The sequence below is a fragment of the Leptodactylus fuscus genome, chromosome 5 (assembly GCF_031893055.1).
Source record: "Leptodactylus fuscus isolate aLepFus1 chromosome 5, aLepFus1.hap2, whole genome shotgun sequence".
In the NCBI taxonomy this organism is placed as follows: domain Eukaryota; kingdom Metazoa; phylum Chordata; class Amphibia; order Anura; family Leptodactylidae; genus Leptodactylus; species Leptodactylus fuscus.
This window is the reverse complement of record NC_134269.1, coordinates 131,601,221-131,618,337: the sequence shown is the minus strand read 5'-3', so window position 1 is coordinate 131,618,337 and position 17,117 is coordinate 131,601,221. Positions and strand designations below refer to the sequence as shown.

Below are 17,117 nucleotides of genomic sequence, written 5' to 3'. Positions count from 1 at the left end.
AACTGGTTTCGACTAAATTCCAACTTTCGGTCCAAACCAGCCAAACCCAAACCAGAATATATTCTGCAAGGTCGGCTAATCCCTAATTCAGTAGACCTTCGAGATGAAATTCATTCAAGTAAATAGAAGTGAGGTACTCATGTGACATGCCATCTTAATATGAACAGAATGTATATAGCTTTCTCTTGGTATGATTTAAATATAACACTGAACCATGCCAAATATATATATTTTAAAAAATGTTAGAAACAAAGTAAGAAGTGAATTTGCTGTAGACTCACGGATCATTTGACTTTGGGATCAGTGTTCCAAGTTCTTTAATCCTGTAGTTAATATTATAACGTCTCCTCCGTTCAACTGAAAAACAATGAATATTTTATGAGGGTTTATTTCAGCCTAGATATCCTAGATCCCTAGATATTTATCTGTAATTTAATTAATGTTCACCATTAAAAGCAGAAGTTTATTTGGGCATTTTTAGGAAATTGGGAAATTGTTATTGGATATTAAAACACAAAATACATGAGAAATGAATAAACTAATAGTTCGCAAAAGTTTTGTTAAAGTTTTTGTACAAAATATGACAAATTTTAATACAGTGTTGCTATCTCTATCTTTATTAAATAAATAACTAACAAAATGTATAATAGCTGTTTGGTAAATCTGTCACATTATTAGATTATAGTTAAACTTTACAACTCCTATTAGTTGGCTCATTTAATGCCAGAATAATGCATCAAAATTTCAACAAAACCACAGCCTTAAACCATTGTTCACATCTGCGTTCGTTATTCTATTCGTGGAATCCACATGGGGACTTCCCGAATGGAATACCGAACGCAACTGCAAGCGGTGTGCCAGTGAAAGCACACAGACTCCATAGACTATAATGGGGTCCGTGTGCTTGCGGCGCGCTGCCCGCACGAATCATACAGACAAGAAAGTAGATTGTGAACTACTTTCCTGTCCACATGATCCCTGTGGAGATCTGTCCCAAGCACACGGACCCCATTATAGTTTATGGGGTTCATGTGCTTTCACTGGCACACCGCTTGCAGTTGCATTCGGTATTCCGTTTGGGGGGGGTCCTCATGCTGATTACCAATGCAGATGTGAACGAGGCCTTACCCAAAAAATCACGCTCTTTTTAGACAGATTGTACAAATGTTTAAAAAGTGTCTATACCGTAAATGAAACACTTTTGTTATTAAATCTCCCCCCAATATATTGTGATTCTTACTCAGATTATGGTTGTCCTTCTTCTGCCTCTCTTTGGCTAATGCTCTTGTATCTGTATCTTCCAAAAAAAAAAAAAAAAAAAGATAACCAATGAAATGTTATCTATTATATACAATAGTATTTACAGTATGTATATATATATATATATATATATATATATATATATATATATTACATGTTTCTGATTGTTAGAGGTTTACATTTTAAGACATTTGGTAGGAATTTCACTAGCATGTAGTGTATCCAAGTATTTAATTCTGCAGAGATGATTAAATTCATAACCAAATATCTTGAAGCCGTACACACTGTAATGAAAAGCATGAGACGTAAATTAGTACTGGCATATTGTATTACAGTCACATCATCACATGATATGATAAAACAGCAACAATAATTGCTTAATCGGTTTTTCCATTAGGAAATCCCTTCTCTAAATACAGAACAACTTCATGGGAAATGAAGTATTAGTAGTAAGACATATAAGGAAAAATATCTTTGTACCGTGTTAGCCAGTGGATATGAAATAAAACTTTTTTTTTAAAAAAAAGTCTTCAGTAGTTGATACCTTTATTAATGGCTATCTTAAAAAATGATGACATATTGCGAGCTTTCAGGATAACTAAATTGTTTTAATTATCCCGAAAGCTCGCAATATGTCATCATTTTTAAGTTAGCCATTAATAAAGGTATAAACCACTGAAGACTTTTCAAAAAAAAATTTATATAGTAAGACATATCAATGCCAAATCCTCTAAAGTGGGAGACATTTTCTTGCTTAGGCTATCCACTCTGGCAAAGTATGATGCCCATATCCTCTTCTAACTCTATATTTAAAACTTTAGTCCTGTTCATATTATACATATGTCTCTTGGGTATAAATCTGTAATTTTAATATAATAATTGTTTAAATGGAAGCTCAACCCTTAGAGCTACTTTAAGCCCCTAAAAGTCACATTAAAGTGAAAAAAGTCCTAAAAATGTCACTTATTGCAGATTTTGAATGTATGGCTCACATAAATATTTCGGGCACATAACTCTGATGTCTTATGTACATTTTAAGCCTTTAGCAGTCTAATAAATTGTAGCTTTAAACCAGTAACATCTTATTCGTCTCTGCTTTCATAACTTTTTACATTCTATTTCTATGTATCTTTATAAGATTTTTTATTTTGTGGGTACATGACTGTTTGATCAGTTTGTATTACTTTTTGTTTTTGAGATGTGACATGTTCAAAAAACATGAATTCTGGCATCTGAATATTAAGGATTATGGCGATCATCATGTATGGTTGTTATTAGAGATGAGCGGGTAGTACTCGATTGAGTAGGTATTCGATATACTCGTACTCGATCGAGTACTACTAGCTGTTCGAAGTTAAGATTCAATGCAGAACCAGCGTTGATTGGCAGAATGCTATACATTGCCAATCAACGCTGGTTCTTCTCTTACCTTTAGAAGTCTTCTCCCTGCGCAGAGTCCCCGCGTCCTCTTCCAGCTCTGAATTCACTCTGGCCTGGACAGAGCCGACTGCGCATGTCTGCTTGTAGTGCGGGCATGCGCAGTCGGCTCTGCCCAGGCCTGATGCCTAGCAGAATGAATTCAAGGCTGTAAGAGGACGCGGGGACACTGCACAGGGAGAAGAATCCAGCCTCACTCATAGACTATAATGGGAATCGAAGCTTGTTCAAACAGTCGAACAGTGTGTGGCTTTTCGAATTGGATTTCGAACCCCGAACATTTTAGTGTTCACTCATCTCTAGTTGTTATGGATGTGGTAACACCAATTGTATACAGTTTTTTTTTTATTATCAACGGTCTATTTTTACTTTTTTCTATAAAACTACATAAAAAAAAAAAAAAAAAAAAAACAAGAACACATTCATAGATCTAGCCCCCGCAGCCCCAGAGTTTGAGGTGCTTGAGGTACATTATAACTGGGGGGGATTAAAGGGGTTGTCCACTTTGGATCACACTTTTCAAAGACTGATAAAAAATAAACACACATAAGTACACCTATTGAAACAATAACTGAAAACAGTATGTTACATATGTTAGACAGCTAAAAAGACTTATTTTAAAGAATTCCTCTAGTATGCATGTTGGTTGGATTCAACAGGCCTGAACAGTATTCCGGAAGCATGACTCCAAGCAATATAGTTATTACACTGCTAGGAACCCCTGCCTCCTACCGATATACTGTCTTGTACCGATTACAGTATGGAATAGTATGTTGCTGGGAGGCAGGGACTCCTAGCATCACAGATAACTATAATTTTAGGAGTCCCGCTCCTGGCATGAACTTCAGGCCCCTAAATCTGGCTAACATATGGACAGAGTTTCAGGGGTGAAAGTTGAGTGAATCTAGCCTACAGTTTACCACATTTATCATTCACCAGAAGCCACTGTGATAAATCTGGTGCAATTTAAAACTAGATTAGATTCGCACCATCTATAAATTAGACAGGATTAATAGTCTGCCCCTTTGTCATAGGCTTTACGGTACATATTACAGAATTTATCATACAGTTAATGACACAGAAAATAGCTGCTATACTTGAAATAAAATATAAACAGACTGCTAATATGCTTTATAGCTATGGATCTTTATATATTATATTGAAAAAAGTAATTTTTGTCAAACACTGGTAGTGCCAAAATAACAAAGGAGAAAAAGTCAGCTATATGTATAGTGTATGTATTCCTATGTAAATGCACACTAGTACTTATTTTAGTAACATTTTATCACCATGTATCAATATTTAAAATGTCTCAATGACAGGGTTGAAAAAGAGCAGAAAACTAATGTCTGTAGTTATATGATATAGCAAAACCCCGAACAGTAAAATGATTGATGTAGCTTAATTCCTTGTATATATTTTAGAAAAGGAAACATAAAATACACACATGGATAGATAGATAGATAGATAGATAGATAGATAGATATATAGATACTGTAGATAGAAAGATAGATGATAGATTGATAGACTGACAGATAGATAAATAGATAGATAGATTTATAGATAGATAGATAGATTTATAGATAGATAGATAGATAGATAGATAGATAGATAGATAGATAGACAGATAGATAGATAGATAGAGTAGATAGATACTTGATAGATAGATTGATGATAGATAGATAGATAGATAGATAGATAGATAGATATTCCCTCATCTGCAATGAATAACATTTCCATTCCATTTGCGTGAGAAAATAATTATACATGAAAACTTTATTTTTCCAGGATCTAAACATCATCATGTCCCGATTTATAGTACTTTTTCTTACAAAACGTGTATTTAGCCATTATCCAGTAGCTGGGGCTTTCTGCATTCCCTAGTTCAATTCTAATCAGATTTCTTAAATATTTCCAGTGAAAGAATCCTGTGTTTTCTTTCCATGACATTAATAAACAGTAAAAGGTTTTATAATGTTGAGCACTAATTGAATGTAACTTTTCAAGCTGTTAATCCGTTAATATAGATACTTATTGAATGGATTTTCTGTAAGCTCTAAAAAGCCATTTGTTCTATCATGAAACACATTTAATAGGAGATAATTAATTTATGCAGTTGATCATCGGCCAACATTTGAAAGAATCTTGTGTTTCCCAAAATAATTTCATTATGGAAATGCATGATGTTCATATTGATCACAAGGTCACCATTGTGTATGAGCTTCTAAACTAAGACAGCAGAATAAACATGCTTGTTGATCTTTACTCTGCCTTAACTAAAATAGTAAGCTTTCTAAAACACATGTGCCGTTGTTATTGCAAGATTATTAACATTTTTGCTGAATAGAAAGCATTATTCTCGACCTAAAGACATTTATGGTGGATTTATTTTTAACTAAATAGTAAGCTTTAGCAAGCAGGGCTCTGACTATTGTTTGACCTGATGAGTAATGTATTAGTCTGTATTGTCTGCTTTTATCTGTATATGTATCCTATGATTAGCAAAATGTTAATTATTTCTCATCCTTATAGATTGGTAACACATTCCCCAGTGCTTTACAGACATTATCATCACCCACTGTGTCATCAATATGTCTTTGGAGTGTGGGAAGAAAGCAGAGAACCCAGGGGAAACCCACCCAAACACACAGATAAGAAACAAAGTCCATGCAGATGTAGTTCTTGGTCAGATTCAAACCCAAGACGCCAGCACTGCAGTCACTGTGTTAGTCACTTTGTTTAAGATACTACAGAATATGTTGGTGCTATATAAATAAAAATCATAATAATGTTATTATTTACAGAATTATATGTATTGTGATGAGAATTTACAGGGAATTCTAAAAATGGATGTCCATGAATAAAAAAAAATAAATAAAAAAAAAATAAAAAATAAAAAATAGGCAGAAAGCAGGGAATCTTATGGCTTCAGCGACACCACTTTAGTGGTCTGACTGGTGTTTGTTAGTGGTTCTGCAGCAACGCCTACCCACATGTGACTGCTACTGCCAATCACTGGGCTCAGCGGACATGTCCTGGCCCTACTACTATTGGCAGCATGTATGGATATTTGTTACATCACCACTGCAGATCTGCTAACAGTGCAGATCTGCCCTCCAGTGTGGCACATACATGGCAAAGTTATTTTAGTACTTTTTCATGACCCTTGTGTTTTGCATACCTTATTACAGTGCAGGGCAATCCCCGCATTTTCATGGTCCTGTATATCAGGGAATTCACTGAGTAACTAAATGTCCCCACCACTACAGACACAACCAGTCACGCATGCTAATGACCAATGCATTGGCCCTCCTTTGTGTGGGAATCCAAAAAATTATTCGGCAGCACTGAAGATCACAGCCTAAGCACCCAGCATACAATTGCCACAAAGATGCGTTGGCATGCAAGAAAGACTTTGCGCAACTTACCATATTACTAATTCATAAGAAAAGAAAATTTAGTATAGTTTACTCAGATTTTTTTAGAAGCACTTCTTTTATTTGAAGAAATAGTGGCTCACACAAGCACCATATAGCAGCATATGGAGTATTCACAGGTCTGTAATACTGACCCATAGGATCTCCATGTGGTTCCATACAAGATCTGGGCATACAACAGAACGATGTGCATGCATCATATTTGAAGACTATCAAGTTTTTTGTTTTTTTATTTTTCATGTTTAAAGGTATAGTACAGCATATGCTACATATAAGAATCATTTATTTCAAAATAGAAAGCAACCATGAATGTCAAGGATTAAATATATTCTATATAAATCTTCTTCACTGTGATATAATTTACAATACCACTTATGAAAGTACTGCATTTTCTGACTAGAAGGTATACCTTTTAGCAAGAAAAAAATCTAGTCCGACCTCCTAAGGTTCAAAAGTGCCAGACCCCTGACTGCTTCCATAATGATAGTGAAAACACTGACTGCGGCTGAGGTTGTATGATCCATGTGAGAGAGGAAATACAATGTCACATGTTTATTGTGTTCATCTTTCTGCCATGGGTGTGACTGTGTGAGTAACTGCTGCAGGAAATTAAATGAACGGGTCCAAGACTGAACGACTTTTCATGACGTCAATGAGCATGTGATCAAGAAATAGGACTGGAACATGTCAGTATATCAGAAGCCATAAAGGTATAACCACTATTAAACAATAGCAGTTACACCATGTGCAATATCTGCCAGTGTACACCAGTCCCCATCTGGTGCAAAAAAAAAAAAAAAAACCTTGGGCCAAAGATACGCCAAATCTATTCCCATTTACTCCAGTTTTCGGAATAGGATGAATAATAATTTCCTCTTAATGCATTGTTTATGTATAATTGTTGTCCGTGCAGCAAAGTTTTGTATTTATTTATTGGTTTATGTATACTGTGTGTGCATCAGGAGTAGATTATTTGGTTCTAACCCCCTCACGTACCCTAGAAAGTGACCCTGACCCCTTCAGCCACTTTCACTATCAGGGATGGTTTGAACAGAATGAAATATCTTTCTCCTATTTTTCTAGCCTAAACCTGAAGCTTGCCTAATAGACAGACATTTCATATAGTCAGTAAAAAATTGGTAAATACATTTATATATTAAAATATGTATACATACATTCAAAATGACCCCATATCACAGGTGTGCTATGTAGGTTGCCAGCAAGGCACTTTCCATGTACCAGAGAATTCAATAACTTACCGGTAACTTCCCTCTTTACACCTCCGCCGGATGTACAAGATGTGTTAGACAGCCCCATGGTGGAAGTGGAAATGCTTTGGTCAGTATTATATACCTCCAAAATATTACTGGATAATGGAAGCTGGAAAAAAAGAAAAATGCAACTCTTACATTCTGATGTGATATAAAATATTGTAACATAAAATTAATATCTACAAAATCATAGGGATCTAATATTATTGTTAACTCATTTCACATACAGTATTTATGCAATAAACAATGTGCAGATCAAATCTTTGTATAAGTTCTTGCATTGTGGCACTGATAGAGTACACATCCCAAACCTTGAACCCCAAGCATGTCTTTAACTATTAGACTCTGTTCATGTTAGAATCATTGCTTACATTTATAACACAGCTAAGACTAAGATAGCCATTATCAATGGGTTTAGCAGTAGATCCCAAAAATAATGGTGGACCCTGCTGTCTTATAATGCGGTCTTTCAGGTTTCCCTTAGAGCTCCTGTATATTTGTTAGGAATGATAGTGATGCTGACTGTGCTACTCCTGCCAGAACCCTTGACAATAAGAAGACTGGTAGCATCAATAAGGTGTTATTATTCAATACTGTACGTGAAGTAGCTACCATAAGTTATTGTGTCACAGAGTCATACAAACTTGACAGTACAATCCATGATCTCTTTTTCCTCTCTTATAACAGAACCATAGTGTTTTAATGGACTATCTCTAAGGATATCTTCACAGAAAGATTTACTGCAGGAAATGAAGAATAAGCAATGGTTATAAATTCCTTATAAATTCCCCTCCCTCTCTGAATCTTATACTGAGGGCTGCATGACATTAAAAATTTACAAATTCTGCACAAACTTTATCTGCATGAAAATTTGACACTTTTTGGCATTTTTCATCTCTTGCCCCTATTTAAAAAAGTGGGAGGAACTTAGCAGGGAGACGTATGACTATAATTTATACCAGAAGTTTGGGTGCATTATAATGGAAATCTACTTCAGTTCATAGCTAGTGCACAGTAGGGCCCAAGATGCACCAAATGTGTCTCTTAAAAAATTAGGTGCATCTTATTCCAGCGGGCTTGACAATAAGACCTGTATATTAAACATTAGTCTTAGTAAATAATCTAAAATGGGTTTTCCTGTTTCCAGAGAACATAAATATTCATTAAGAAAACTAGTTTTAATAAACATTCATTGCTGTATCATTTCCTTTCCATAGGATACTTTAGATTCCCAAACAGTGACATAATTTCTAGAAATTTTCAATCATCAGCAATTAACTTAAATATTATTCTTGGTTAGCACACCCAGAGGCCCCATATTTATCCTACTATTGATATATCAACCAACATTCTCATTGTGACTATTACTAGTTAAATCTATGAGTTTATAAGGAAATATATTAATTACATGAAACATGTACAAATAATCTCTTACCTTGTGTTCTTAATCTGTGTTATACATTAAGGTATCCTGACACTAGGGAAAGATGCTGGAGTGAGGGTTTGATATGAGCAGCAAAGTGAACTTTGCTTCCTCTTGTAACTTTGTTTTCCAGCCTTTCTTCTTTTTCACTTTACTAGGCAAATTGTCATGTTAATGTTTGCCCAGTGCAGTGTTCAGATGCCCTTGTCTGCATTCTGTCAATCTAATCCTATTTACTTCCAAAGCCCTTATACACAGTAAAAGATTCTATCTGTCAAGTCGGCTCTTCAACTATTTGCCTTTATATCAATAGTGTTACTAGATATTGTTTAAGTTTGTTGTTAAGATGGTGAAAACAAAAAGGGTTTAACTATATTACAGCCAGTAGGGGGCAGCAGAAAGCAGGCTCATAATAAACTAGAACTTTTGGAAGCAAGTTGTACAATAACTTGCACATAATGCAGCTTTACACATGTGAAACATGCACAGTTAGGCAGTCATCTTGGCAGCATATCTGTAAAGTAGAGCCCACTGCTGAATGGTATGCAGCTCACTGTGGAACGTAAAAGCAATGATGAATATTTTTGATATTAGAACTTCCAATATAACTTAAGATGGGACATCACAGCCCTAGAGCTCATAAACCGATTCAGGCTGTCGCGGAAATACATGCCTGCTGCAGGAAAAACAAAAGCAATGCTTTTTTTACTGCAGTTCTTTTTTCAGTGATTTTTAGCTGTGTTTTGCTAGGTGTACTTTGAGGCTAAGGCCTCCATGGGATGTCCCCCAGCAATAAAGCGCTGCGGGAAAAACTGCAGCGGGAACGAATCGAGGTTCTTCCCGCAGCACTTTAAACAGAAAGTTTGTAAAGTTTTCCTCCGCAAACTTTCTGTTTTAATTATACCTATGGGGAAACCACCGGCATTTCCATAGGTATAATTGACTTGCTGCGTTTTCCAAAACCGCGCCGGTGTTGGAAATCGCGGTGTGTCCGCACAGCGGTTTTTATCGCAAAGTTGGCATGGGATTCACTAGAATCCCATCCACTTTACCTGTACTGTAAAGCAGTGGGCATTTCTGTCCTATGGGGCCCTCCTTCGTCTAATTGTATTAGGACATACTACAGTTGCCTACTTTTATGTTTTGTTTTTTTTATTTTCAGAAAATCAATCATTATATTAGTTACATTATATTTACATTATTATTAGAGATGAGCGAACAGTGAAATATTTGAGATTCGATATTCGTTTCGAGTAGAGCCTCAATATTCGACTAATCGATCGAATATCGAATTCTATTATAGTCTATGGGAAAAAATGCTCGTTTCAGGGGAAACCACTATTCGACTAAAGGAGAGTCACCAAGTCCACGAGTAGCAGGAGAGTGTTTAGGAGGAGCGCTGTGCAGTTAAAGCGCACGGACCCCATTATAGTCTATGGAGTCCGTGCGCTTTAACTGCACAGCGCTTGCAGTTGCGCTGATAAAAAGTAAGCTCCCTCGTAACTGCAAGCTGCCAGCTCTCCCGACTAGCAAAGACGAGCTTGCGGCAAATCAACGCTGGTTCTGCAGCAGGCTCGTCCTTGCTAGTTGGGAGAGCTGGCATCTTGTGGTTACGAGGGAGCTGACTTTTTTGTCATAGGAATGCATTGACCAGTGTTGATTGGCCAGTGTACGGCATTCGGCCAATCAACGCTGGTTCTGCACAGTATGGGGTTGAACCACAATGGAGACTGCTGTGATCCGATCTTAGACTCCGTCTCCTCACAGACGAGCCTCCAGCAGAACCAGCGTTGATTGGCCTAATGCTGTACACTGGCCAATCAACACTGGTCAATGCATTCCTATGAGAGCTGGCAGCTTGCGGCTATGAGGTAGCTTACTTTTTCTCATAGGAATGCATTGACCAGCGTTGATTGGTCAGTGTACAGCATTCGGCCACCCAACGCTGGTTCTGCTGGAGGCTCGTCTGTGAGGAGGCAGAGTATAAGATCAGACCACAATGGAGACTGCTGTGGCCAAGGACGAGCCTGCATTCGGCCAATCAACGCTGGTTCTGAATCGAATATTTACTGTGAATAGCTAGTAGTATTCGATCAAGTACGAATATTTTGATTACCGTAGTATTCGATCGAATACTACTCGCTCGTCTCTAATTATTATCATTTTTTTTAACAATAATGTTTTTTTCACATAAATCTTGTCCACAAATACTATTCACATTCACCTATGACATCTAAACTAAACTATGTCAACTTTTCCTATTTTTACTGGAGAATTCAACCAATCAATACTTAGAGCTAGCATGCGTTTCCTTAGAGAATCCTTGTAAGAGCCCAGACAATAAATTTATTAGAAGAGTGCAATACAATGAATACTCCTAAACTATCTTGCAGGACATGTTTTAAGTTTTATCACATCTATATGTATTATGAAGTTTAGATTATTCATGTAGAAATATTATTACGTTTGAGGTTTTCCAGTGGCATTAATATTGGAACAAGACTTTTCTGAATTTATAAGAATTGATTTGACACTATAATGTATATTAAAATGAAATGCCAATGTAGACAAAACTTACAAAATGTCTTTTTCCAGTGTGAAAATGTCTCCTCACACCTGAGTGCACTGGTATTTGGTTTTACTTTTTGGATCAGAATTTATATTACAGAAACAAAAGTTACAGAGTACGTCTAGCATATTAAACGTTGGTATGTCTTCTTCATGGTATACTAAGCACAGTTGAAGGTAACTCCATTTTTGATGGCCTGTCTGTATAGCTCTCAGACCTGTCAAATGCCTCTTAAAGTCTAGTATATTTAACCAAGAAGAGAACTCTAAAATAACTTTACTACAAGTCATTCTGAACTTATAGCTCTGAGCTATGCTATTTCTGTATCTCACGTAGAAGTTAGGGAAACAAAGTAGCTGACTGCTGTATGCTGTTTCCACAACTCCCCTTCACTTCTATGAGAGTTACAATAAGTAGTATCAAGTTTACAAAGAAAACATATCCAGCTCAGATGATAAAACTATAAATGTTATTAATGCCAATAAAATAGTGCAAGTATCCTGAACAAATACAAGAACAAAAACATGAACAGAAAAGGGGAACAAAACTAAATCCTCACCAATGGCAGGGGGTATATTGTAATGAGAAAATGAGTACAAAGTCCCAAAATGTGCTACATATAAAGGCAAACCAGTGGGTAAGTATAGCATGCATACATACATGAAATAAAATATCAGCATAATACATGAAATGAACATACTAAGTTGCATAATCCCACTACACAGCTCTAATGAGAAGTGCACAAAAAAGGGGGGACCCCACACAGTAAAAGTATACCTATACCACCGAAGCCATAAGGAGCAGGAACGGCCGACGTACGTTTCGCCCACTGACAGGCTTTGTCAAGGGAAAAATTGTCCTCTTTTTATTGCTCCAGGACATGGACAATTTTGGCCTTTAGGACCAGAATTTTTTATTTTTGTCCTCTCACATTCGGACTGTTCTAATTTCTTCATGATTACAATGACGTGCAATAAGACAAGAAGTCTACCTTTAATTCACATATTTTGGTATTGATATAAAATGCTTACATTGTTTGGCATTAGCAAGGCAGATTCTGTACAGTTCAGGCCTTCATCATTGAAACTTGACTCCAGACTGATTATGTCATCAATAACTTCTTCCATCTGTTGAAATGAAATAGACTGAAGTTAAAGTCACCTTTATATATATATTTTTTTTGTTATCTGACATTATTACTACATCATTTTTTACTAAGGCTACAGTCATACCACTAAGGTAAAAAACAGCCCTAAAAAATGAGGGACCCGAGGGAAACATTTTACATCATATAAACAGACAAAAATAGAACAAGTCATGACCTATATTTTGATGGTCCATTACAATGACGTCACTGCCATTATTCATTGTCTTATAGCTTTATAATAACCACAATACTCATAGCGAGAAGTTATTTAGAAATTATCAGACATAGTTTTAGTCTCATAGTAAACAAGCATGCTACAATTCGCCTAAGGCTGAAGCCCACATTACAGAGATGCAGCTTTGTTGAAGATTTTGTTGCATTTTTTTTTTTTTAGCCAAAGCCAGGAGTGGATTTAGTTGAAGGAAGAAGGAAGTTGTATTACAGGTTCCTATGTATTTCATATTCCTTTTTTAGCCATTCTTTGCTTTGACTCAAAAACACGCACCAAAATCTGCAACAAAAAAAGCTGAGGCCAGGGCCCCACGGGCCGGAAACGCTGCGATTTGGCCATGGCGGAAATGCTGTGGTAAATATTGTGGCGTTTTACAGTACTTGCAAAGTGAATGGGATTCATGTAAATTCCATTCCCACTTTGCAGAAAAAAAAAAATCGCAGCACGGACACGTTGCAATTTCCAAAACCGTTGCAGTTTTGAAAACCGCAGCATGTCAATTATATCTATGGAAACGCTGGCGGTTTTCACATAGATATAATTGTAACAGAAATTCCGTGGAGGAAAACTCCATGAACTTTCTGTTCAAAGCGCTGTGGGAGGAACCGCAATGCATTCAAAGCATCTCCACTTCATCCCATTTTGTTCTCTGTCCTGCCCTCTTTCATAAAAAGAGTAGAGTTTTTTGGTGCAAAAAATGTGCCACCACAACTATTCCTATGTATGCCAGTTTTCTGACATAGAGGCAATAGCTAATTCACTTCACTGTGTCAGCCTTAGTTTTAGGCCTTATGCAGTTCTCTGTACATCCTCTAAATCTATACAACATTACAGATATATTCAACCCCTAGAAGTGTAATATTAGGAAGTAGGGAACACAAAGACTGTCCACTGCTCTGTATCTGTCTGCAACTTCTAGTACACCGTTCTGCTATGTCCATAAGGATTTTATGTCTTCTGCTCCTATTACCAATACCTCCAATACACACTGACATCCTACCTAGTCACTATGGCATGCTTAGTTAATGCTATGTTTCATGTGTTTATGGGTTTGCCACAGATAGTGACACACATGTACAGAAAAACAAAAGGACATACATAACCACTTCAAAAATTCAATCTGAGGATTCTATTCTATACCAGCTTTTCCCAACTTTTTCAGATTCAGGGCACCACTGAAAAAAAATCCTCAGTGCAACCCTACAAAATAATTTTTACCAAAAGAAAAAAAATACATACTAAAGCACAGCTATGATACATGTAGGTATGCAGTCAGAGTGTTGAGGCCCCCTGGTGGATTTCCAAGGCACCCCTGTTTGACATTGCTGATCTATAGTATCAAACAGCAAGAATAAAAGAGCTAAAGAGTTAAAAAATAATAGCAACATAAAAACATAGATTATGAGGCCTATAGATTTCATGGGTCTCAGAGGATCATCTATACTGTAATTTTCTTATATAACTAATGTATGTATGTATGTATCACTGAAAATAAAATCTTATTTAACATGTAATTTAGCCTGGTTTATATAGAACAAACCAGATCATCTTTAGCTATACATTTGTTTGCTTTCATTAGTCACATTTCATTGTATACGTTGGATTAATGATTCCAATAATCCTACCACAAAATATCTATGGTATGGAATGATATTCTTATTATACGTGTATAAGAACACACAGTGTGAAATGTAAATGTATTAGACTAGGGGTTCACAAATATTTCAACTCAGGCCTTACCAGTCAATCTGTGATACTGGGGAGGCAGTAGTAAAGAAATCCTAGCATAGAGTACCAAACAAATGCTCATATAATACCTCTAGCAATACCAAATACCACATTTCAGCACAAAATACCTCCTCAGCAGTACCAAATATTAGTATCTAGCAGACAACACCTCCCCAAATAAATATCATAGTGCTGCCTGAATTACTCAAGCAGAAGCACCAGACACCGCAGTACAACATCACTGGCAGTAGCGTTGCTCATCAACATTCCCTCTTTCCACATTTAGCACATTGACAGCAGCATCCCCCCAACCCCCCCCCCCCCCCCCCCAAATATCATCCATTTCAAGATGCAGTACATTTCTATCTGGTACTGAAAACTAAAATGCTTTTAGGCTGAGGCCAAATATTGCGGAAAAGATGCGGTTTTTTTTTGCTGCAGGCTTTGCGTATCTTTTCTGAGAAGTGGATAGACAGAAGGGAGAAGCAGAGGTAGAAAAGTAGTCATTCTTCCATTACACTTCTCATTCCTATAGAAGCCATTCTTGGCATTGGCTCACAAAAACACAGCAAAATCTACAACAAAGCAGCGTTTCTGCAGTGTGTGGCCTCAGCCTAACTGGTTTCTCAGTTGCACAATATTTTACATAGAAGATTTGGTAAGCCGAGTATTGACAGTATATCCTTGGTACCTCGTTCTCATGGCTGTTCCCCAAGGTTAGTACTTTAGACACGGTGCTATTTGGTGTACAGCTTTCTGCCACAGGAGATATATGTCCATTTCGTATAGGTGGAGTTATTCCAGCAGGTTGGACATGTGAATAGGAAATCGCCTGTGTTGAGAATTTTGATCCAATTGATAAGTATTGTTTTACTTGCTGTCTTTGTGACTGCTGCAAGTGATACTTTGTTGGATTTTCCAGGTGTGCTTGAACCTGTAATACAAAATAGTAACAATGTATCTTTAATAACAAAGAATTTCAGGGAATTTTCATATCTAAAACCATCGCGCATGTAATAAAATTTGGATAGATATGTGAAACTTTATGGATACAGAACAACTTTTAAAACTTTATTGAAGTATTGCAAATAACTTATGTGTATAATTTGTCAGTCATGTATCAAACATACCAATGACCTATGTATTATGACTGTTTGCATACACGCATGCATCATACAAAACTATTGATAAATTGGACTATAGCTCATCACAATTCCCATCCGTTACATTTCATGTATACATTGCAATCTCATATATGGTAACATGTCAATTCTGAAAATCCAAATTATTCATTATTTGAACTACAAGGAATATCATTCAATGTATAATAATGTTATTGTCATTTTCTTGCTTCTTTGTTCATTTTTGTTAACATTTTCAATATATCGTGATGTCTATGACTAGTGGTCACGATGCAGCACAAATACATAACGATTGAAATATTAACAATAAGCACATGGAATTGATACATAAAATAAAAGAACTATTTTATACACATTTCAAACAGTATTTCAATATTAAAAATAATCATATTTCCTGAACATTTTTATCTTAATCAAAAAGAAACCTTATCAAAATATAAAAAAAACCACTACAACAAGTCAAACTATTTTGAAACTGTAACATGTATAATGTATACTCCTTACCTCGTAGTATGAACAGTCTGCTAAATGAGGCATTCTCGAGAGCTATGAGTTTAGTCCTAGTGATGAAGGTACAAACTACACAGTCCTCTGGAGGTTGCAGATCAATAGGGACAATGTTTGAACTCAGTAGGACTTTATAATCTTACTAAGCATGATAAAGGATCTAATTGGCTACGACGAAGCCATCCTTTGATTGCAAAGATTGACAGTTACTTCAAATAGCTCAGCTTCTTGTAGATGTCACATTCCTTTAATTTAACCACGACAGGAATACTAGATACAACATAAACTGTATTGTCAATGGAGTCTCTTGCATCTTTAGTCCAGTGGGGCTTTTTTAGTGGATAATTGCAATCTTGTAGTAATAAATTCCTCTCAAGTGCCCCATGTGTGAGTATTTTTAATATGCTCTTAATTATCATCAGTAGTAATGCTTGATTTACAACACATATTTATCTCTCTGCTGTGCTCCAATTATACAATCCTTTTAGAATTCCCCTAACATACATTAACATGCAGCAGTAATCCACATGAAGACATGAAGTATTTGCATATAAATTAGGCATATTTTGTCATCACTTTGTGCTAGTTATTTGGCGTTTTACATCTTAGTCAGTTGACATTTTTACTATTTCCTAATTATCCCTATAAAATTAAAGGAAAGCTATGACCAAATACATCTACAATGGAAATGAAATATGTACAGTATCTCAAAACACACCTTTGTGTTACTGATATTCTAAGTATAAAAGATGATAAAATGTTTTTAAATTAAATATTTGTTTTCCTGATAAAACAAGCCTTTTCTGATTAGAATCATTGGATACAAATAAGGTAATATTTTGTAATACATTGAATATTTCATGTTATGGTTTTGTATTGTTTACTTTTCTATAACTTGCATTATATTTTTAGATCCAATATTAGTTTAATATCAACTTTATAGAAGCATTCTCTACAGAATGGG

At 36.0% G+C, this 17,117-nt stretch overlaps 1 protein-coding gene across 1 annotated transcript in view; it reads right to left on the bottom strand.

Moving 5' to 3' along the window:
* TFEC (transcription factor EC) overlaps positions 1–17,117 on the bottom strand; it is a 77,600-nt gene that overhangs the window by 9,453 nt on the left and 51,030 nt on the right. The window contains exons 2-6 of the mRNA XM_075274277.1: positions 15,196–15,438; positions 12,429–12,524; positions 7,394–7,514; positions 1,241–1,297; positions 282–357 (exon numbers count right to left, since the gene is read on the bottom strand). Of these exons, the coding sequence (XP_075130378.1) occupies positions 282–357; positions 1,241–1,297; positions 7,394–7,514; positions 12,429–12,524; positions 15,196–15,438 (593 nt within the window). The remainder of the gene's footprint in view (positions 1–281; positions 358–1,240; positions 1,298–7,393; positions 7,515–12,428; positions 12,525–15,195; positions 15,439–17,117) is intronic.